General features: G+C 38.5%; 2 protein-coding genes and 1 long non-coding RNA gene across 3 annotated transcripts in view; 2 read left to right on the forward strand and 1 right to left on the reverse strand.

Moving 5' to 3' along the window:
• LOC134754977 (uncharacterized) overlaps positions 1-22,645 on the reverse strand; it is a 96,006-nt gene that overhangs the window by 29,290 nt on the left and 44,071 nt on the right. The gene's annotated exons all lie outside the window — the stretch shown is intronic.
• LOC134753824 (uncharacterized) lies at positions 1,659-5,210 on the forward strand. Its single transcript, XM_063689767.1, has one exon. It carries the CDS (start codon positions 1,716-1,718, stop codon positions 4,971-4,973), a length of 3,258 nt encoding a protein of 1,085 aa, XP_063545837.1. The 5' UTR covers positions 1,659-1,715; the 3' UTR covers positions 4,974-5,210.
• Positions 9,756-22,645, forward strand: part of LOC134754849 (uncharacterized) — a 63,056-nt gene continuing 50,166 nt past the window's right edge. Inside the window, exons 1-2 of the mRNA XM_063691294.1 lie at positions 9,756-10,124; positions 16,596-17,558. Coding sequence (XP_063547364.1) covers positions 9,756-10,124; positions 16,596-17,558 — 1,332 coding nt within the window. The remainder of the gene's footprint in view (positions 10,125-16,595; positions 17,559-22,645) is intronic.

Consider the following 22,645-nt stretch of genomic DNA (forward strand, 5'->3'; position numbering starts at 1 on the left):
TCAGTACGATCGAAATGGAACGACGCAATTCGGGCGCTGTTCCTGTGCCTGCTCAATGTACTCACGATCATCAGGATCAAGGCTTTAAATTGCCACAAATACAAATTTCCAAATTCGATGGTGCCTATTTCCGCTGGCTTGAGTTTCGTGATACATTCGAAAATCTTATTCACAAAAATGAACGTATAAAGCCTATACATAAATTTCACTACCTCATATCCTACTTGGAGGGGGATGCGGCTAGAATTATTTCTAACTTAGAAGTGTCTTCTGCTAACTATGAAGAAGCCTGGAAATTATTGGGTGATCGCTACAATAATAAAAGGTTGCTTGTTAACCACCATTTAAGTTCACTGTTTAACATACAAGCGCCCGCCCGTGAGTCCGAAAAGGCACTTCGTTTCTTAGTCGATCATGTCACTAAAAATTTGAGAGCATTGTCGAGTTTGGGACAGCCGACCGACAAGTGGGATATGCTTGTTATATTCATGTTAACGTCTAAATTAGACGGCCAAACTCTAATAAAATGGGAAGAGTACCGTAACACGCTCGATGACGTTCCTACTTTAGATCAATTTCATAAATTTTTAATTAATCGCGCGGACGTCCTTGAGGCACTAAATCGCAACAAACATGAGACCGGTACTTCTAAATTTTTACCTTCTACGTCACGACCAAGCCCGCCAGCACCTAATCACCAAAATAATAGTTACAACAATAACAAAATAAAATCATTTGCAGGTGTTTATCAAAAATCAAAGCCAAATTTTCAGCAAAATCATTATACACCTGGTACTGCTGTATGTATAATATGTAGCGACAACCATAGAATATACGATTGCCCTACTTTTGCTGCTAAAAGTATGAAAGACAAATTAGCCGACGTCGCGAATTACAAGTTGTGTGCCAACTGCCTTAGGCAAGGCCATCCGGTCAATGAGTGTCGTGGAGGTCCTTGTCGGGATTGTAAACAGAGGCACAACAGCTTGCTTCACGAGCCTAGTTCGGGCATAATAAGTAATGCTGCTACGGTCAGCAACACATCATCAGCGGTAAACTTTTTTGACTTAGACAATAGCCGAGGGCTTTTGTCTACTGCAATAATCGAAGTGTGTAATCCTAAAACAAATCAAAAAGAAAGAGTACGAGCTTTCTTAGATAACGGAAGTGAGCTCTCATTTATCAAAGAATCGTTAAAAGAAAGATTGTCATTACAATCGAATCCTATCGACTGCATAAATCTGATAGGAGCCGGTAATAAATGTGTAGACAACATTGTCGAAAGATGTACTACGCAAATTCATTCACTAAATAATCCATATAAAGTTGCCTTATCGTGCTTTGTGCTAAAGGAGCTAACAGGCAACATACGTGAACGTCCAGTAGATGTCCAAAGTCTACGGATACCTAAACATATCCGGCTAGCGGATCCCGATTTTAACCAACCAGGCGAGGTCGAGATTTTGATCGGCGCGGACATATTCTGGGACATCCTAGGTACCGAAAAGCGTTCTCTGGGTCCCTCTATGCCTACACTACGAAATTCTAAATTGGGTTGGTTAATATGCGGACGAATAAATACTAATACTAACAACCAAAATAACAAAAATCAAAATACTAAAAATCAAAATACTAACGATCAAAATAATAAAAATCAAAATAAAATTAATTGTAATCATGCAATTATCACTAAATCACAACAAAATATTGAAAATATGCTAACTAAATTCTGGGAGACCGAAGAGGTTCCTAACAAAAATATTTTAAATCAAAATGAGCAGGAATGTGAAGATCATTTCCTAACTAACACTATACGACTAGAAAGCGGTAGATTTTGCGTTAAATTGCCGTTAACTGAATCACCTGAATGTCTTGGGGATTCCTACAACTTAGCTAAAAGAAGATTTTTAAATTTGGAACGAAAATTCAAGCGAAATCCGACCTTGAAATCCGAATACACTACATTCATAAATGAATATGCAGAGCTAGGCCATCTGTCTGAGTCTAGCTTGCTCAAACCAAATCCTAACTATTTTTTGTGCCATCATGCTGTTTTTAAAAATAGTGAATCTACATCTCTTCGCGTCGTGTACGACGCGTCAGCTGCTTCCTCCTCTGGCAAATCACTCAATGACATTCTTTTGGTGGGGCCTAATGTCCAGGACTCTCTCTTCTCCATTCTAGTTAGAGCGCGACAATACCGGTACATTCTCTCTGGTGATATCGAGAAAATGTACCGCCAGGTTCAAGTTCACGACGATGACCGAAATTTGCAATTGATAGTATGGAGAGAAGATGAGTCCAGCCCCCTTAAAACGCTGCGATTGAATACTCTCACTTACGGTACCGGAAGTGCGAGCTATTTGAGCACGCGATGTTTATTTCAAGTCGGAGAGGAGCAGAGTGATCAGCTCACCAAAACTATAATACAAAGAGATTTCTATGTTGATGACCTGATCACTGGAGCTAATACTGAACACGAACTAAAATATATACAAAAATCTGTTTCTGAGGCACTAAAGACAGGATGTTTTAATTTAAGAAAATACAAAAGTAACTTATCGTCTTTGTTTGAAGATTCTAACATAAATACACAAGAAAATTTAATCATTAGTGAATCAGCTAGCACTCTCGGGTTAGGATGGAGCCCAGTTAATGATAAGTTAAGCTTTCCTGTGAAAGATCCTATTCCGAGTGATGTCATAACTAAAAGATACATTATGTCAAACTCATTTAAAATTTTTGACCCACTAGGTTGTTTAAGTCTATGCATAATTAAACCAAAAATGCTTCTACAAAAATTATGGGAGCTCAAAATAGATTGGGACTTACCTGTTCCTGATTTCATTAAAAAGGAGTGGGAGAAATTTGTCGAAAACTTACCATTCATACAAAATCTCAAAATAGATAGGCGAGTTTTATGTGATTCACCAAAATTGATTGAAATGCACGTTTTCAGTGACGCATCACAGTCAGCCCTTGGTGCCTGTATTTATATGAAGTCTGTGTCTGAAAACGGTGACGTCACTGTACGGCTGCTATGCTCTAAATCGAAAGTCGCCCAACTGTCGCCTACGACCATGCCGAGGCAGGAGCTTGGTGCTGCGCTGCTGGCTGCCAGGCTCAGCAGGGCAGTCCTAGACTCTCTAAGATATAAACCGGATCGTGTCGTGCATTGGTGCGACTCAAGTATCGTGTTGTGCTGGTTGCTCAATAAATCTGCTAAACTAAAGGTATTTGTAGCTAATCGCATAAATGAAATTTTAGAAAAGACTAAAGAATCAACGTGGAGGTATGTGCCTACCTCTGCAAATCCAGCTGACTTAATTTCGCGGGGAGTGGATGCCTGCCAGCTTCCAAAGCTGGATCTGTGGTGGTTTGGCCCCACATTTTTAACTGAAGATGAATCCAAATGGCCAATTTTAAGTAATCTTAAAATTGATGACTTGCCCGAAACTAAATGTTATGTTGTAAATTTAGAAACTCCCATCGTAGACTTCGAAAAATATTCTACACTAAATAAATTGCAAAGAACGTTTGCATATGTCAAAAGAATGATATTTAATCTAAAAAATCCTAAAAATAAGCGAGTAGGTGTTTTAACTGTTGACGAGTTGAAAGAATCGTTTAACTTTCTCTGTTTAGTCGCTCAAAAACAATCATTCCAAGATGAGAACGAGATGCTTACTAAGTCTAAACCGTTGAGCTCTAAATCTAAAATACTAAAGCTTTCACCTTTTCTAGATAACGATAAGGTGATTAGGGTTGGCGGTCGAATCGATGCATCTGATTATCCGTATGAAAAGAAGCACCAAATTTTGCTTCACGCGTCTCATCGATTATCGAAACTTATATTTGCTAATGTGCACATAAAAAATATGCACGCGCCTCCTCAATTATTGCTGTCCCTTGTTAAGGAAACTATATGGCCAATAAATGGAAGACGCCTTGCTCAGCGCACTGTAAACAATTGCATGCGATGCAGGCGTGCTCGCGGTCAGACTCTGACCCCAAAAATGGGTAATCTCCCAGCTCAGAGAATAAATGCGGACTTTCCGTTTATATCAGTAGGTTTAGATTTTGCGGGACCTTTTTACATTTTAAGTAGAAAGGGTAGAGGTGCTAAATTAATAAAATGCTATTTATGTCTGTTTGTGTGTTTACGCTATAAATGTTTACACTTAGAAGCGGTTAGTGATCTAACAAAAAATGCTTTCATAATGACTCTTAGGAGGTTCATTGCGCGAAGAGGCAAGCCTGCGGAAATATTCTGTGACAATGGTCGAAACTTCGTCTCCGCGGCTAAAGAAATAGGTCAATTTATAAAAGCTAATCAGGAACCTTTGTCTGATTTTGCACATCAAGAATACATAAAGTTTATATTCACTCCAACTTACGCACCTCACTTCGGCGGTATCTGGGAGGCCGGAGTAAAATCCGCAAAGCACCATATAAAACGTGTAATAGGCAATAGTCATTTGATATTTGAGGAGATAGGAACTTTATTTGCGCAAGCGGAAGCTATTCTTAACAGTCGTCCCTTGTGCCCCATGTCTACGTCCCCTGACGACCTCCTTTCCCTCTCTCCAGGGCACTTCTTAATCGGAAGACCACTGACTGCACTGCCGTCGCCTGCACTGGAGAACCGCCAGGAGATGTCTCTTCAACGTTATGCTAGAATAGAAAAGATACGCCAGCATTTTTGGAATAGATGGCAGCGAGAATATATATGCGAATTACAAGAGAGAACCAAATGGAGAACAAACACTGCCAAACTCAATGTGGGTGACTTGGTTCTGCTCCATGAAGAATACGTGCCGCCGCTATGCTGGCGCCTTGGAAGAGTTACGCGCTTGTTTCCGGGAGCCGATGGTGTTGCCAGGGTTGCAGACGTAACCACAACAAAAGGATGCGTACGACGACCACTCGTTCGCCTCTGCCCTCTACCATCACCGGAGGACTTGAAGTTTTGAAAGGCTGTTCCTTTCAACGAGGCGGGAAGATGTTCAGATCCCTGAAGCTGGACTACGATTGAAGATTCGTTGCCTTCAACTTTCGATAGGCGCTTACAGCGCCGCCATTAATAATTTTATATACCTACCCACCCCTTGCATCATTTCATGTCTACCATGTAAGACGTTCATCGTCAATTAAATAGTTTAAAAATATAATTTTGGGTTTTAATAAGTATATTAAGGCCCCGTAATGTACACTACGATACACCGCTATAACAACAAATACTAAAAAGTACGGAACCCTCGGTGCGCGAGTCCGACTTGCACTTGGCCGGTTTTTTAATGTTTTACCAATGACAAAAATAAACTTAAACAAACAGGATTAACATTATGTTTTTTATTCATCTAATTCCATGAGAACATTCTTTAGGTAGACTCTGACCACGCTAACTTTGCACAAGACGCTATCTTGGCAGTAAGAACGCATACATATCCCTAAAAGCTTCATACATGGCGTAACATGTAAAACCTCTAACTGTATGAGTGTTGATTGCACTCCTGTTGTTGGTGTATCTTCTTAGAAAAATAATTATCCCACCAAAAACGTTTTCATGTAAAATGTTTCCAAGGCGAAACCATACGAGTAAGGCTCGCACTGTCAAAAAATTATCAGATCTCTCCTAGACTAGAGCCAAGCTTCTAACTGTACAAGCCCTAACTTCACAACACCTGATAGCGCAATGGGATTAGAACTAACCTCGAAATCTCTAGAACAATCCTGAAAGGGTCTAGCGCAGGCTAAGCGAACAAGAAGTGCCCCCACTAAGAACACTCTACGCTTAATATCAGTCCTCGATCTTCTTTTTAACCGACTTCAAGATTTCAAAGGAGGATTTTTAAAATTCTTTTTTTGATTGTAAGTACATACAGATTGGCCCCGTTTTTGTCAAGAAGCAATTCTGATGATGGGATGAGCAGTTCCATGAGGAATCGAGGGAACTCCTCAAATGTTAAAGGCATACATATAGTGATTTTAGTATTTTCATCAACAAATCAAGCACTTACATTAAAAAAAAGTGACATTTAATGAAGTGGAACTGCTGATGATGATCAGATCGGAACTCATCAATGACGCATAGTTCACGTTTGGCGATTTGTCCTCTTCGTTATGTTTGTTAAGCAAGTTAGGTTTTCAAGAAACATTTTTGTCAGGCTCGAGTTCTGATGATGGGATCCATGAGGAATCGAGGGAATTCCTTAAATGTAAAAGGCATACATATAGTGATTTTTGTATTTTTATCAACAAATCCAGCATTTACATATAAAAAGTGACATTTGATGAAGTGGAACTGCTGATGATGATCAGAATGGAACTGTTCAATGACACATATAGTTCAAGTTTGGCGATTTGTTCTCTTCCTTATGGACCCAGACCCAAACTTGGACATGGACCCCAACTCGGACCCGGACCCGGACTGAACTCTGACCCAAACTTGGACCCGGACAGCCGGACACGGACCCGGACTCGGATCCGGACCCAGACCCGGACCCGGAAATGCTACTAGAAAAGTGGGTTAGGTGGGTGGGTTTTTTTTCCCCTCACTAGCTCGGAAAGTTGTCGTTTATCCTTCAATACAAGCGGGGAAACACGCGTTTTATCCACTAGTGGGGAAAGTAATTAGACCTTGGATGGAGCGTGTTTAAGTAGCTTGACAGATATCAAAACGTAAAACGCTAATGATAATGGTTCGTTCGATATTAATTATCATTAAATAAATGGTTTGAGAATCTAATAAAAAAATACCAAATTTAGCTTTTTTTATGAAATAGGAGGCAAACGAGCAGACGGATCACCTGATGGTAAGCGATTACCACCGCCCATGGACACCCACAACACCAGAGGGGTTGTAAGTGCGTTGCCGGCCTTTAAGTTATTTATTTAATGATTTTAAGTCATAAACCTTAAAATTCCATAAGAAACGTTTGTTTTTTTATAATAATGTTAAATATAATTTCTGAACGCACAAGTTGAGTTGATGCAATTTCAAAACGCATCGTTGACGTTTCATACATCAGAAATGTCAACATTGTCAACAATTTTTTTACTTAAAACCAAAGAGTAGTATTAGTATATAAACCTTTTCTCACCGACTCGCGTAAAAATACACAACTTCCAGAGTTTTCTGTTATAATATCGTAAAGAAATGTGTGATAGCAGTGATGAAGATGATCTAACGCCTGTGGATGTTGCACTTTCCTCGCTATAGTGAGGTGAAAAGTTTTGTGTTACACACGGGCGCAAATGTATTTTACTTCTCGTGTGTTGAAACACTTGCTACGCTCAGGATTCTATTTTAGAACCACTCGCTTCGCTCGTGGTTCACCTATAGAATCCTTTCGCTTGCTCGTGTTTCAATTCTAAACTCGCGGGTAAAATACAACTTTGCACCCTTGTATAACAAATAACTATTGTCTCGTAGAAAAAGTATTATTATACAATAGTGATATATATAATCAAGCTTTTCAATCTCGTACCTTAACTTAAACAACTTAGCAAGCTTCGTTGCTTAAACACGGTATCACGATTGTAAAAAATACTATTTTAGGGTTCCGTACCAAAAACGTACAAAAGGAACCCTTATGGTGCGACTCTGTCCGTCTGTCTGTCTATCTGTCTGTCTGTCACATTGCTAAATATCTCGAGAACTACTGAAGCTATCGATTTGAAATTTGGAATAGTTATGAACAGCGCTAACCTTAACACATTGGAAGTGTTATTTTTTTTAATTAATAATGAAAAATGCCCAATACAAAGAGGGGGCAAAAAGTCAGTCTAGTTACTAGGTCGAGTGGGATATCATTCAAAAGAGCTCGATTTGAACATTACAAAACAATTTTTTATTTGTTTTTTAGTGAAAAAAAATTGACTTATAAGGAAAATGTGAAAAAAATACCATTCCCTTCCCTCCCCTTATCTCCGAAGTTTACCAACGAAATTTTTTGAAAATTTTAGATAATAATAACATTCGAATCCCAGCGAAGGCCGAAGGCCGAGCTCCGCGTAGGGCCGAAGGTCTTAAGCGTCCCTTACGATTTCCCAAGCACGCGAGGCCGAAGGCCGAGCTGCGGGTATGAAGTGCTCGCATGCGGATCTTTTCTTTCTACCAAAAGTACAACTTCATTATTATTTCTCTTTGGAAAACAAACCTACTGCACCAACAATAGCAACAACAACACCAGCACCAACAACAACTACACATCAACAACTGCACCAACAACTACTACACATCAACAACACCAGCACCGACAACAACACATCAACAACAACAACACGATGAACGCGGGGCTCTCGGGCCCCGCGCACAAAGCAAAAAACATCATAAATATAACAGGAAAAATATAATCTTATATTTTTATTAGTATCAAAAAACATTTTCTAATTTAATTAGCAATTTAAGCCCATTTGCGGGTATTTGCTATACTTGAAATGTCTATGAGATTACACTAAAAATACCTTCTTTCAAATAAAACAAAAATTGTTGAAATCGGTTCTCATGATAAAGAATTAAGTATCCTCATAGAGTAACTTATACTAGAGCGGTACTGTCATAGTAAATTTTGTAACCCCAGTAAATTCACTGCCATCTGTCGACACACTTTAAAACTAAAATTGAAGATTTGTAAAAATACGATAAAATGTATTTAAATATAGATAAATGATTTTTTTATTTGCATTAATTATTTTGATGATTTTGACTCATGTTCTTTCACTGATATGCGTTAAAATTGTTAAATAACAAACGAAACCGTCAACGCCATCTATACGACTGTAGGCCAAAACTAGTAGCGCCCTCTGAACGAGAATCAAATTTTCTTGATTTTCGAGGCACGTTTTTTCCTTAGACTGTATCCATCTATTACGGAGTTATATCTATCTTTGGTATCCTTGAAAAACCAACATACATAGGTCGCGCAAATTAGTTAGCGAATTTGCCGATAGATGGCGCTGTACACAATTACGCTTAGTATACTTCTGGTCAAGTCTTTCGTGATTCTATTTACATGAGAAAATTGAAAGTTTGCACGGAACCCTCGGTGCGCGAGTTAAACGAACTCGCAACTTGACCGGTTTTTAATTTTTATTAGGGTCGCTCCCCTACACGAAAAGTGGGGATGAATTTTTCTTTGGCTTATATTCTATAGTGTGGGGCAAAGAGTAAAGTAAGTAAGTATAGGTAAGTATGTGTGGGGTGTCGTTGGATTGTCTTTCAAAACGAATACCTAGAAGTCTTCAAAGCCAATTTTTGATCAACATCATATTTTCAGAAATAATTGCTCCGAAAGAAAAACCATGGGTCCTAAAAATATGAGAAAAATCGTAAAAATAAAGCCAAGTAGACTTTCAAAGAGAAGTATAGCAAAAGTCATCGGTTAAGCCTTTTTTGAGTTTTTGCAAAAATTTCCCTTCTTAATAAAAGTGCTACAAAGGTCCTTTTGCTTGTTGTTATGTAGTGATGGAGAAACCTACACTGAGCATGGTCCGACATGCTCTTGGCCGGTTTTTTTAAATATAAGAATACGCACTGAATAAATAAGTTTATTCATGATCCAGTCCAGATGAGTCCAGTTAGGTACTCTTTGGAGTCAGTCAGATAACTTAAGACGTGAAATGCGACTTCACCGGGTTTGAGTTTCATTTCAATGACAATTAGACACGAAGATTAGCCCAACCAAACCGTTGGGCAGTGCCAGTGGCCACTGGCCAGCGTGCAGCGTAGCGTGGTCAGAATTGCGGACACTATGCGACCGGCCGGACGCGCAGCCCTCCTCCCGCACCTGCTCGTGCTCCGTGTGCTCTCGATCGGAAACATCGCCCTTGGCTCCGAGTATGGGGTACCAGTCGAGATTAAACTATGGAACACCGGGAGGACCCCATTGTCGCACATGGTAGACGTGACTAATGAATTCGGTTTAAAGGTCTTGGCAGAACATAATTTTTTAAATGAAAATAACATTGCCTTCTCACCCTATGGTCTTATGGGTATACTAGTGGCGTTGTATGAGGGAGTCGACGGCGAGAGCTCCTACCAAATTCAAAAAGGAATGCAGCTGCCTTGGAACAGAAATGTTATGCGAATAGGCTTCAGAGATATCCACCGCACTTTAAAAGTGAGTATATCAATACATTTTTACACCATTATCGGCGCCTAGCCTTTTAATTTTATGAGTGTAAATATTATAAGCCAATAATCGAGTTGACTCCGCATATTCCGCATAAAAAAACGCAATAAGTACGAGTATGATGTAGACTGTTTTTTTGTGTTCCTGTCTTCTGTTTTTCACATTCGGTTATAATATGGCCTATTCGTTAAATAAAATGAGGGAGGAGACAGGCGCTACGGCGCAAGTGATGCAACAATTGAATACTTGAATATAATAAAAAAACCGGCCAAGAGCATGTTGGGCCATGCTCAGTATGGGATTCTGTAGTTACCTACCCGTCCGTAAAAATAGACTTTTTGCAAAAACTCAAAGGGGGGCGGCACATTTTTTTTTAAAGGCAATTATTTTCAAAAATATTACTGCGATTGCGAGTCGGACTCGCGCACGAAGGGTTCCGTACCATCACGCAAAAAACGGCAAAAAATCATGTTTGTTGTATGGGAGCCCCTGATGAATTATGCAATAAATATTTAAATTGTCTAAAACATTTCGAGGAAAAAAAGTTTTTTTGTGTAGGTAACCACCAGTTTGCACGCGAATACATATCCCTATGCAATGCGAATGCATAATTACATAATAATCTATTATTTTAGTTATTAGTGTCTATTATTATTTATTAGAAAATCTATAAAGCAACGTAATTAACTGTATTGTAAATTTTAGGTCAAAAGTAAACGACGATTAATATAGAATTAACGGCAATTTCAAAGTAATCGTAATCGTAAATGAACTTATGGGGTCAAATGGTCTACAGTGGATTACTTTTTTCTTATGGCCTAAAAGCGAATCACGCCACTGTGGACCTAAGCGCTATGGCTAATACATAAGAATATGCAATGAATAAATGCTTATTTTTTATTAAATTTTCCATCTATTACAAAATAGAGTACAGTGAGCATATTATTAAAGGATTAGTAACTTAACAAAATAAACCTCACTTTTAGCAAGTAATTTGAACCACCGAAACAATATTATATCTAGTTATTGTCCCCTCACTAGCTCGGAAAGCCGTCTTTTGTCCTTTAAAATAAGCGGGTAAAAACGCATTTTATCCAGTGAATAGCAAAACGTAAAACGCTCATAATAATGGTATGTTCGATATTAATTATCATTAAATAAATGATCGAATTTAAACTATCGTGAGTCATACTAACTTACCGCTACGATAGCTAAATTAAATAAATGGTTAGAAAATTTAATAAAAAATACCAAATTTAGCTTTGTTTAATGCTTTTAATAAATTCCATAAGAAACATTTAATTAAGCGAAAACTTCTTTTTCCCCTCACTAGCTCGGAAAGTTGTCGTTTATCCTTCAATACAAGCGGGGAAAAACGCGTTTTATCCACTAGTGGGGAAAGTAATTTGACCTTGGATGGAGCGTGTTTAAGTAGCTTGACAGATAACAAAACGTAAAACGCTCATGATAATGGTTCGTTCGATATTAATTATCATTAAATAAATGGTTTGAGAATCTAATAAAAAATACCAAATTTAGCTTTATTTAATGATTTTAAGTCATAAACCTTAAAATTCCATAAGAAACGTTTGTTTTTTTTATAATGATGTTAAATATAATTCTGAACGCACAAGTTGAGTCGATGCAATTTTAAAACGCATCGTTGACATTTCATACATCAGAAATGTCAACATTGTCAACAATTTTTTTACTTAAAACCTTTTCTCACCGACTCGCGTAAAAATACACAACTTCCAGAGTTTTCTGTTATAATATCGTAAAGAAATGAGTGATTCCAGTGATGAAGATGATCTAACGCTAGTGGATGTTGCACATTCCTCGCTATAGTGAGGTGAAAAGTTTTGTGTTACACACGGGCGCAAATGTATTTTACTTCTCGTGTGTTGAAACACTCGCGGGTAAAATACAACTTTGCACCCTTGTATAACAAATAACTATTTTAATACAGTTGCTCAAAAAGTGCTACTTTACGTAGCTGTTTAGCGGGCGGAAAGTTGGTTTTCGCGTGGTAGTGTGCTTTTTACTTTTCAATTTTTTTAAATTTATACTTGTTCCATTTCATGACTACTTATTGATGAGTGTTAATATTAGTTTCCTTTAAACGTCGTAATCTACATAAAACCTACTGTTAATGTAAGAATACAAAACATGTACATATTCCATATTTTAATACTTACCTCTTCAGTCTTCATCATTATAACACGTTTATTTTTTAATATTGAATATTGAAAAACCGTTCTTAATAAGTTGTCTGAGTGTAACAGAATAGCTATGGATGGTAGAGAAAGTTTTTATTCCTTACTTGTTGTTTTTATTATTTTTTCGCAACTGTATTAAAAACGTCGTTCGATACACGTGCGGAAATGTCATTCTTCACTCGTCCCGAGTCTTGCCACTCGCTTACGGCTCGTGGCAAGATATATCGGTACTCTTGAAGTAATGACATACTTTCCGCACTAGCATCGAAATGTACTATTTTTTACGCACATATCGTTAGTGCTCTAAAATGCGTTCAGAAACCGTAGGAAATGACCAGCATTATTACAACCAATTTTACTATAAGAACTTTCTTATTTGTGGTAGTAGGTAAAATCTGTACTTTAATGTTATTACTATGGATGGTATAGAAAATATGCCAATCTCTTATTGTTGCAAAAGTGACCGCTTTCAGCTTTAAATATAATAATTATAGAGCCTTTTATTCCTTAAGTATACATGTAGTTACAATTCATTTTTGCTTATATTTATTTCTAATTTAAGGACCCCTTCTGGGTATAGGCCACAGCTTTAAATAATAGTTCCTAATCTCTCCGGTGGCGCTAGGTAAGCTCTGAGACCAAAGAGTATTTTAATATATAGGAGACTATGACATGAACCATAGAGGTATAATAATGTATAGATGAAATGGGGGAGGGGGAGGGGCAGCAAATAACCCGACCAAATTACGTAGGTTGTTTCTGGTATGTTGTCAGGAATGTTTAAACGTGTTTTTAATTTTGTCGCATTGCGTATGTTCTGTCCCTCACGGTCGCACGGGTGCACATCTATATAAAGTAATAGGTGTATGGTCTGGGTACTTCAGTGTATGGTGGCGCCGCCTATTAATACTATGGAGTACAGTGTATGTTTTTTAATTATTTCGATTTAATTTTTTTAAATCTTTTCTACAAAATATTAGGTCTACTCGTGTACTTCGATTTCGTACTTCGTAATTGTGTACTTTCGTCCTACATAGTCTACTTGGGTGGTTTATAATATTTTGTTTGATATCTTGTAAATAAAAACTATTGACTTGTAAACCGCCCAAGTAGACCTAATATTATTATGTAGGACGAAAGTAATTAATATTATTATATGTAAATGTGCACGCACACATACATCGTTAGTTACGGATGAGTTTCCATAAAATGCTTGAAGAGGGCTCTCTTTTTCTATATACTTACTTTGCGATAGACCCTCAGATTACGGTAGTGGCGCCCCCTGCGCAGAGTTTCGCGTAATATTCCCTATTGCATCGACTCAACTTGTGCGTTCAGAATTATATTCATATCATTATAAAAAACAAAAACAAAAACAACGGGTTGCACTCCGGGAGTGCCGGCAGAAGTGAAAACTTGAATATTAACGTTGTGCATTTTTGATATTTTGGAATGGTTAGGGAATAATTATGCACGAATTGCTTTAAAGAGCCCGATATCGGTTTTGGAGCAAAAATGTTAAATTGATAGATTTAGTCGTTGAAATTATACACGTTTTGTTACGTAATATCTAAATATAAAGTATTGGTTTCTATTAGCACGTCTTCTCATCTTACCTTTTAATAATGAGGTCGCGAGCGTGCGTCACCGGTAATATTCTAATATATGAAGAGAAGGTAACCGGTAATATATCAAAAAGTTATGGTGGTAAATTATACAAATTGATGTATAAGAACAGTTTCAGCAAATGTTGTAGATTGTTTAAGTATCAAAATTACGTTGAAATTAAGTCAATTTTCAGAGAAATTGCCACTTGTTTTGAAGTAATTTCTGGAGAAAATTGTTTTTGTCTAACTTTCATTTACACTACTTCAAAGTCATAATAATAAAAACGTAGTCTGTAAAAGGTACAAGGTAGGTCTGTAGGAGTACAGGATATATGTAACACAAAATAACAATTTTTAGCTGTCCAAACCTTACGAAATTTGGAAAAAAGAGCGACAAAATCAGTGCTTTACGCGCGTTTACCTAAAAGTCTATCAGAAAAACGATCATTACTAATTAAGTGAGTCTATTTTACAAAAAAAAACTGATAAAAGGTAAGATAAGAAGACGTGCTAATAGAAACCAGTACTTGTTATTTCTATTACGTATCAAAAGGTGTACAATTTCTGCGACTAAATCTATTAATTTTACATTTTTGGGACTAAAATCGATAACGGGCTCTTAAATTACCTGTGTGAAGTGATATTTTGTGTCAAAAACTAAACAAACTATACCAACTGATGAAAAGGCGCAGTTAAAGGGTTAAAGAGGTATTTCCCGTTCGATATATGGATATTACGTATCATTTTATGATTAATATGTACCGTATCTGCAGTACAGTTCCATAAAGGGGCCCACCGACTATCAGTCCACCAGACGATATCGGCCTGTCAGTTTAAACAAAAATTTGACAGTTCCGAACAACTGACAGGCCGATATCATCCGGCGGACTGATAGTCAGTGGGCCCCTTAATAAGTCTCGTAAAATAGGTATTGAAGTAGAACTGTCAGTTTGTAAAATTGAAAAACGAAAAAAAAAATTGTTAATGATATTATTTTCAAAATTGCTTTCTTGGGGTTGGATATGAGGATATCACGTATCATTTGTGGTATATTGTACAAAAAAAATCAGCCATATCGTATCTGGAGGAGCCCAAACTTGTTATATTTCGAAAATTCTTTTTGTTTAAATTTAAAAAAAAATGGCCGAAATTTAATGATGTGATATATGTTTAGAATCGCCTCAAAAAGCCCTTTCGTATGATACCACACACGATAGGTTTTGGAAAAAAAAAATGTTTTATCACTCCCCCCCAAAATTCCCCCCCCCCCCCCCCCACCCCCCCCGATAATTTTTTTTAGGAACTGCAGGTCAAAAATTTAGTTTTGACCTGTAGTATGCGTGTGCCAAACGGCTAACCTGTACATCGATTTGCGGTATTTCTTTGTAATTGGGGTCGAGCGGCTTCCGCTAAAACGTAAGGTGGTAATATGGGGCCTTTGAAACATACACGTACGGTCTCACTGTCCTTCCATCCTGATTCATCTGAACTTTTTCTACTTAATCTTTTTACTGAAACTATTTCTACACCGCATGTCATACTATCATATCTTTTTCATTGAAATCTAAATCCACATCTTTTATACCATGAGAAACACCAACCTCGTATGTTTTTTGGCACCGCCAGCCCAAGTCCTCGAGTACAGCCTTGGAAATAAGCCCCTCAGCGCTGGTTTCATTATCAAATTGGACAAGCACTTTATATGAATTAACGTACCTTACCTGACTCTAATGATACCTAGAATATCATGACTTTTGAATAGGTTTTCGCTATCGCAAATTGTTTCGGCAGCTTATCTTTGCAAGTAATGCTTCTGTGCTCACGGGTAACTCTGGGTTAAACACATAACGGCGTTTTGGATTTTTGGTAACTAATGTCCATTCATCGTCCTTCCTCTTAGCAGCATAGGAATGATCTGTCGTCATAACACTCATATCTGTATCAGTACTAACCTTAGGAAACTGTCTCGCCTTAAGCTTTTTAACCTTGACCTTAGGTGACCGTAGGCCATCTGATGAATTCGGTTCACCATTATCAGGCGTAATTTCCTCTAACTCGCAGTCCATATCACGTTGTATTAAATTCATGGAATCTCTTTGTAGACATATCTCTGAGCTATTTACGCTATTTGTAGCTTAATTTGCGCCATTATCTCTATTGAGAGACATTGGTTTCGTATCCCGACTGACAGCCGGGACCGCTTCAAATTTATGAAAAACCAGAAAGTTAACAATTTACGAGTATTTCAAAACACAAATAACTGAAAGACACGAGTTAATTGAATATAAAATTTATAATTTTACAAAAGACTTTTCAAAACACGTCTTGCCGCCTTTAAGTTTACCTTTAGTATCATACGTTAGTTCGCTAAGTCTTCAGTTTCGCGTGTGCTGAAGAGCCACGAATATTGAATTTACCTGTGTGTAAAACAGTTTAAATGTTCATTCTGAGAGCGTTAAGATCCGCAATTTCACCTCCAAAGAACCGCGGTTTGCCGACCCTTTAGGCTTGCGTGGGGACCACAGCAGCCATAGCTCATTCCGAGAGAAGGCCGGGGTCAACAGTAGAACGCATATAGGCGGGTGATGATGATGGATGACTCACGTTAGTTATTATTTTAATATTTTTTCCAGACATATTTTGTTCCAGAAGAAGGTTTTCTCGCAGGACTGGCATTAAACAACGAGAACGTAACATTTAATGAAAGTTACAAAAAAATCTTACGATTTTATGGGTTTGATCTGGACAAAGACCAGTTGCCGACTACTCCTGCAAACAATACGAATGTGTCGTCGTCACCAACCGACGGGGACGGCGCGGCGGCCGCCACCTCCACCGCCACCGCCGCGCCCTCCACTACGGCCGCGCCCAGCACGCTGGCTCGCAAGGACCTGTCCACTTCCGCCGTCGAAACAACTACCAACCCTAATGCGGAAACTATTAGCAACGTTGACATCCGAATGCCCACCTCGTCGCCAACCACAGGCAATTCAGCGACGCCTAATGCTGAGAGTACTACACTTTTTAGTACATCACAAACGGAAACCACTACCAGCGCGACCACTGCAGACTCGAGCAGTACAGGCTCTACTAATGCAGACACAACTAACACTGAGCGTGTCACTGAAAATGTACAGTCTACAATGATTGACAGTACAACGTCCACGGCAGCAATTGCAAATTCTGTTGATATAGAAGTGGCGACTGCTCCAACTTCTTCTTCCACGTCTCTATCATCAACATTTTCAACAAATGAAGAAATAGAATATCCATCGTTAAGTGGTCAATTGTCAACCTCTGTCGCAATCGAGGGCACTAGTTCCACACAAGTACACGAGTCCGAAACTACGGAGCAGCTTAATACTGGTGCTTTCGATACCACAGAAACTATTAGAACGACAGAAAATAGTGAATCCACCGTTGAAACGCTAGAGCGCCGTAAAAAATCTATTGTTAATTTTATTTTTACGAATCGACCATACACCGTACATGAAAACGTAATTTACAGAGGATTTGATATACCGATACCTGTACAGAATAACCCTGATCTTGGAAATGACCAAATGTTTTTAGCAAATGGATTGAAAAGTGTTCAGGTCAGTACATTCTATTCAACCTATTGATAAGCGCTATGTTACTGTTGGTATGATCTTTAATTTAACCCGTATGTAGCAAAGTTCAACTTCGATACAGTCTTTTTTAAACGGGACGGGTCATAGACATAGTATTTATAAGTGTAAGAGAAAGACATTCATGTATTTTAACATAGACATAGTATAGTAGTTATAGACATGAAACCGAGCGACCAGGGGTAAGAGAAAGACATATTCATGTATTGACAGGTTAATGTATAGCAGCATAATCCTTTTTCTCTTTCACTCTTATAAATTTCGGTATTTCGCCATCGCCTCCTACCTATGCTGCCATAACCCGACCATGAAAAAAAACCCGGTCTGTGATAAGGATAAAGCATGGCACTATTTTCTCTTTCCTCTTATAGGAATCGCAATAAGACTATCTTTCTCTATCAAAGAGTGTCAGGCCCAGGATATTACCGATAAAATGGAGGTACCGATAGAGAAGGCTTCATCCATGTAGGATGAGATGTTCGTTTGCAAAAATAGCGCACCGCAGTTTGACTTCTGCCGGCCTAGCCAAGGTGTCAATCGCTATCGCTTCGACAACGAAACGCTTTGTGTCTCTCTATCACTCTTCCATATTAGTGCGACAGTGAAAGTTGCGTTTCGATCGCTACGGAGCGTTAGCGATTGGCGTGTTGGCTAGGCCGGCAGAAGTCAAACTGCGGTGCGCTATTTTTGCAAACGAACATCTCATCCTGCATGGATGGAGCCTTCTCTATCGGTACCTCCATTTTATCGGTAATATCCAAGGGCCTGATCCTTGTTCATACGCTCCTAGAAACCCGATGTTGCCGGGCTGAAAAGTGGTGCCGTTACACCCACTAGCCCTTTGAATTTCCCCCTTACAATTCTCATACATTCGCTATCGAAAAAAAACCCACCTTATGCAAAAATTGGACTAATTTGAGTCGATTTCGCTGATTAGCGAACTAGACTCCGCACTCGCGTTCGCGGCTTCACGCCATGATTCGTGCATGAGTGTGGAGGGCGGGGAGGGCCCTTATCTCTTACCCTAATTGAATTTAAAGAACGTTTAATTACCTCCAGATTGACATATTTTTTTGTTTCCAAAAAGGATTATTTATATGAGATTTAGACTTAAAAAAAAAGTTGCACGGACGGGGACCGGCCTCAGTGAAGTTCAGTTTGCAAAAATCGCGAACCTCATTCTGACTTCTGATATACATTGTATAGATCCCAGACATCCAATTAACAGATGTTGCCAACCAGTTTTGTGGTCCCCCTCTGCATCCCCCCCCCACCCTCACAAATATTATTAGTAAATTACAAAGACTTTTGGTTTCAATTATGGAATTTTCTTTAGAAAAGTAGTACTCCTAGGTGCCTATATGTGTCATAATAGTACATTTCGATGCTAGTGCGGAAAGTACGAGCCGTAGGCGAGTGGCAAGACTCGGGACGAGTGAAGAATGACATCCACACGTGTATCGAACGACGGTTTTTAATACAGTTGCGAAAAAATAAGAAAAGCAACAAGTAAGGAATCGAATTAGAAACTTTTATATTATTAATTCTGTGACACTGACATCATTGACATTGACATTATGAAGAGGTGTTTTTCTAGCTTTTATTCCACTAGAATAGATTTTGTTATTATTATTAAACCCACTTCAATGAAAGTTTTTTTTTCAAATGCATGTTCAGACAGAAACAATTGTAAATATTAAAACATTGTACTATTATTACCTAAATATCGTTATTTACGATTATTTGTGTATCGTATATTTATAAAAACAATATCGAATGTTGCCTTTGGAAACTTAAAACATTCTTGCAGTAAGAAAATACGCCTCTTCTTTGACAGGCGTTCCGTTCCATTCAGACAACTTATTAAAAACGGTTTTTCAACATTAAAAAATAAACGTGTTATAATACTTATAATGATGAAGAGGTAATAAAATAGGAATTATGCATATTTTTCGTATTCTGACATTAACAGTAGGTTTTTATGTTGATTACGACGTTTAAAGGAAACTAATATTAACACTCATCAATAAGTAGTCATGAATTGGAACAAGTTAAAATTTAAAAAAATTGGAAAAGTTCACGAAGACCAACTTTCCGCACGCTAAACAGCCACGAAAATTAGCACTTTTTGAGCAACTGTATTAAAAATAAAATTACAAGCCAGTACACCAATAGAAAACTTTTATTTTGATGAAATATTACGATATTTACGAAAAAATTTCTTACACAACTACTTCTCGTATTAGACATGCGAGAAACAGTTTGATTTTGTAACATGTTTTTACAATTATTGTTTACACATTTACACAAGGACATACATTTCAGTACTGCTTTTTTGCAGGTACACGACATTGTGCGACAGTGTGATTGACATTTTCACGGTTTCATTAACCGACTTCCAAATCTCTAAAGGAGGAGGTTATCAATTCCGTTGTTTTTTTTTAAATATGTTTATTACTCCATATCTCTGTCATTTATGTCGAAAGTTTAAAGTGCCATATCTACTGTAAAACGTTGTACGATACACGTGCGAATAGGTAATTCGCAACTCGTGTCGATTTAAAAGACTCCCTGCGGTCGTGTTTTAATTTATCGCCACTCGTTTCGAATTTCCTCTTTTCCGCACTTGTATCGTAAATAACTATTTTTGATCGTAAGTATATATATATATATATATATATATATACAGATTGGTCCCGTTTTTGTCAAAACGCAGTTCTGATGATGGGATCCCTGAGGAATCGAGGGAACTCCTCAAATGTTTAAGGCATACATATAGTGATTTTAGTATTTTCATCAACCAATGAAGCATTTACATTTAAAAATTGTGACATTTGATGAAGTGGAACTGCTGATGATGATCAGAATGGAACTCTTCAACGACGCATAGTTCACGTTTGGCGATTTGTCCTCTCCGTTATGTTTGTTAAGCAACTTAGGTTTTCAAGACACATTTTTGTCAAGCTCGAGTTCTGAGGATGGGATCCATGAGAAATCGAGGGAACTCCTCAAATGTGAAAGGCATACATATGGTGATTTTTGTATTTTCATCAACAAATCTAGCATTTGCATTTAAAAGAGTGACATTTGATGAAGTAGAACTGCTGATGATGATCGGAATCGAACTCTTCAACTTCAACGATTTGTCCTCTTCGTTACGGACTCAGACTCAACCCGGACTCGGACCCGGACCCGGAATTGGAAATGGACCTGGTCCCTAGACCTGGAACCAGCCCCGGACCCAGACCCGGACCCCGACTCGAACTCGGACCCGGACCGAACTTGGGCCCAAACTTGGACCAGGACACGGACCCGGATCTGGACATGGTCCTGGACCTGGACCTGGACTTAGACCCGGTCCAGGGCCCGGATCGGAACCCAGATCCGGAAATGATACTAGAAAAGTGGGTTAGGTTAGGTTTGAACTACGATCCTCACAGAATCGAACTGCTATCAGAAAATTGGGTTTAGGTTAGAACTGCGATCCTCACAGAAATGAAATGATACTAGAGAAGTGGGTGGTTTTACCTCCTTTTCTACATAATTAGGCAAAAGATGCTGTCTTTATCATTTCATTGTATGGAATCGTGCACCATCAACAATAATATTTCACCGGCATTTCACATGGAAGTCGGTTTTTTTTTCTTAAAAATGATTAAAGAGTCAGGTCAGTTGAGGGCTTGAGGGTATCAGGACTAGACGTGTGCGCCGCGCCGGCGCGCCGCCGCCGCCGGGCTTTTTTGCCACGTCGCCGCCGCCGATAAATGATCGGCGTGTAATCGGCGTGACCTTGAGTGTTATTAATTAGCTATTCCAAGTTTGTATTTGGATTACAATATGTTACAGTTGTCAAATATACATCAATTATGAATTAAATGAAACAGAATTTACTGAATAGCCAGTTGAACAAACTATATTTGACACATCAATTAAAGTAACTGAGTAATCCTATGTATTCACCGTCAAGAAAGATGAGGGAGAATATATGAGTTGGATTTTTTCCTGTTAATTGTGAATTCACATACGAAGGCAGAATGCTCCGTCATGAAAAGACTTAATACAATTAATTAGGCAACGAAAACACATGGCTCGTGTAGTGGAGTCCAGAAAAAATCTGAGAGCATTGATGTGCAAAAATTTCGACAAATAGAAAGAAAACATTTTCCTATCACTCGATGCTGTGATTACAGTCACCAATTAACCAAACATTTTTGTAGTAGTTATAAGCCCTTTCCATTATGGGCCATCTAACAAGAATGATAATATGACTTGGTACAAAAGGTCTTGTAGCAAACTGTGCTACTATTGTCGCCTGTCTGACGGGAATAACAACAAGAAATACATCGAAATGATGGCTCTTCTGAAGAAAATTGAACATGAAAGTTCTAGAGAAGTCTTAAGATCAACCATTCCAAGTCCAAAGTAATGGTAGTAGACAGGGCAAACATACTCCCAGTTACCGACGCACTCTGCAATTACGAAAAAGCGAGCTAGTTTGTATATCTTGGGTTGATAACCAGTGCCGGCGGTTGCACCGCCGAGATACACCGCAGAGCTGGCATGGCTAAGTGCTGTGGCTAACCTCGACAAGATCTGGAAGAACAGTATTCAACGTGCAACTAAAGTGCGCTTGGTACGAGATCTCGTCTTTTCAATATTCCAGTATGGTGCCGAAACGTAGAGCCTCAAAAAGTGTGAAGTGGCAAAGGTTAGCGCTTTTGAGATGTGGTGTCAACGAAGACTGCTGCTTGTACCTTGGACAGCTAGAAGAACAAACCCCTCCATTCTCAGAGAGCTTAATATCGCCACTCAGCTCTTCACAACATGCCATTAGTGAACCCTGAGATTCTTCGGACATATTATCCAACGCATGATGTGGAGAAACACATAAATTTAGGCCGAATGAATGGCAAACGTGCTCGAGTTCCCAATCAAAAAACATTTCGCGGTCAGGTCAGTTGAGGGCTTGAGGGTATCAGGTAGGTAGACAAATCACAAAACATTTCGCGGTCAGGTCAGTTGAGGGCTTGAGGGTATCAGGTAGGTAGACAAAT

The sequence above is a fragment of the Cydia strobilella genome, chromosome Z, assembly GCF_947568885.1.
Source record: "Cydia strobilella chromosome Z, ilCydStro3.1, whole genome shotgun sequence".
NCBI lineage: Eukaryota > Metazoa > Arthropoda > Insecta > Lepidoptera > Tortricidae > Cydia > Cydia strobilella.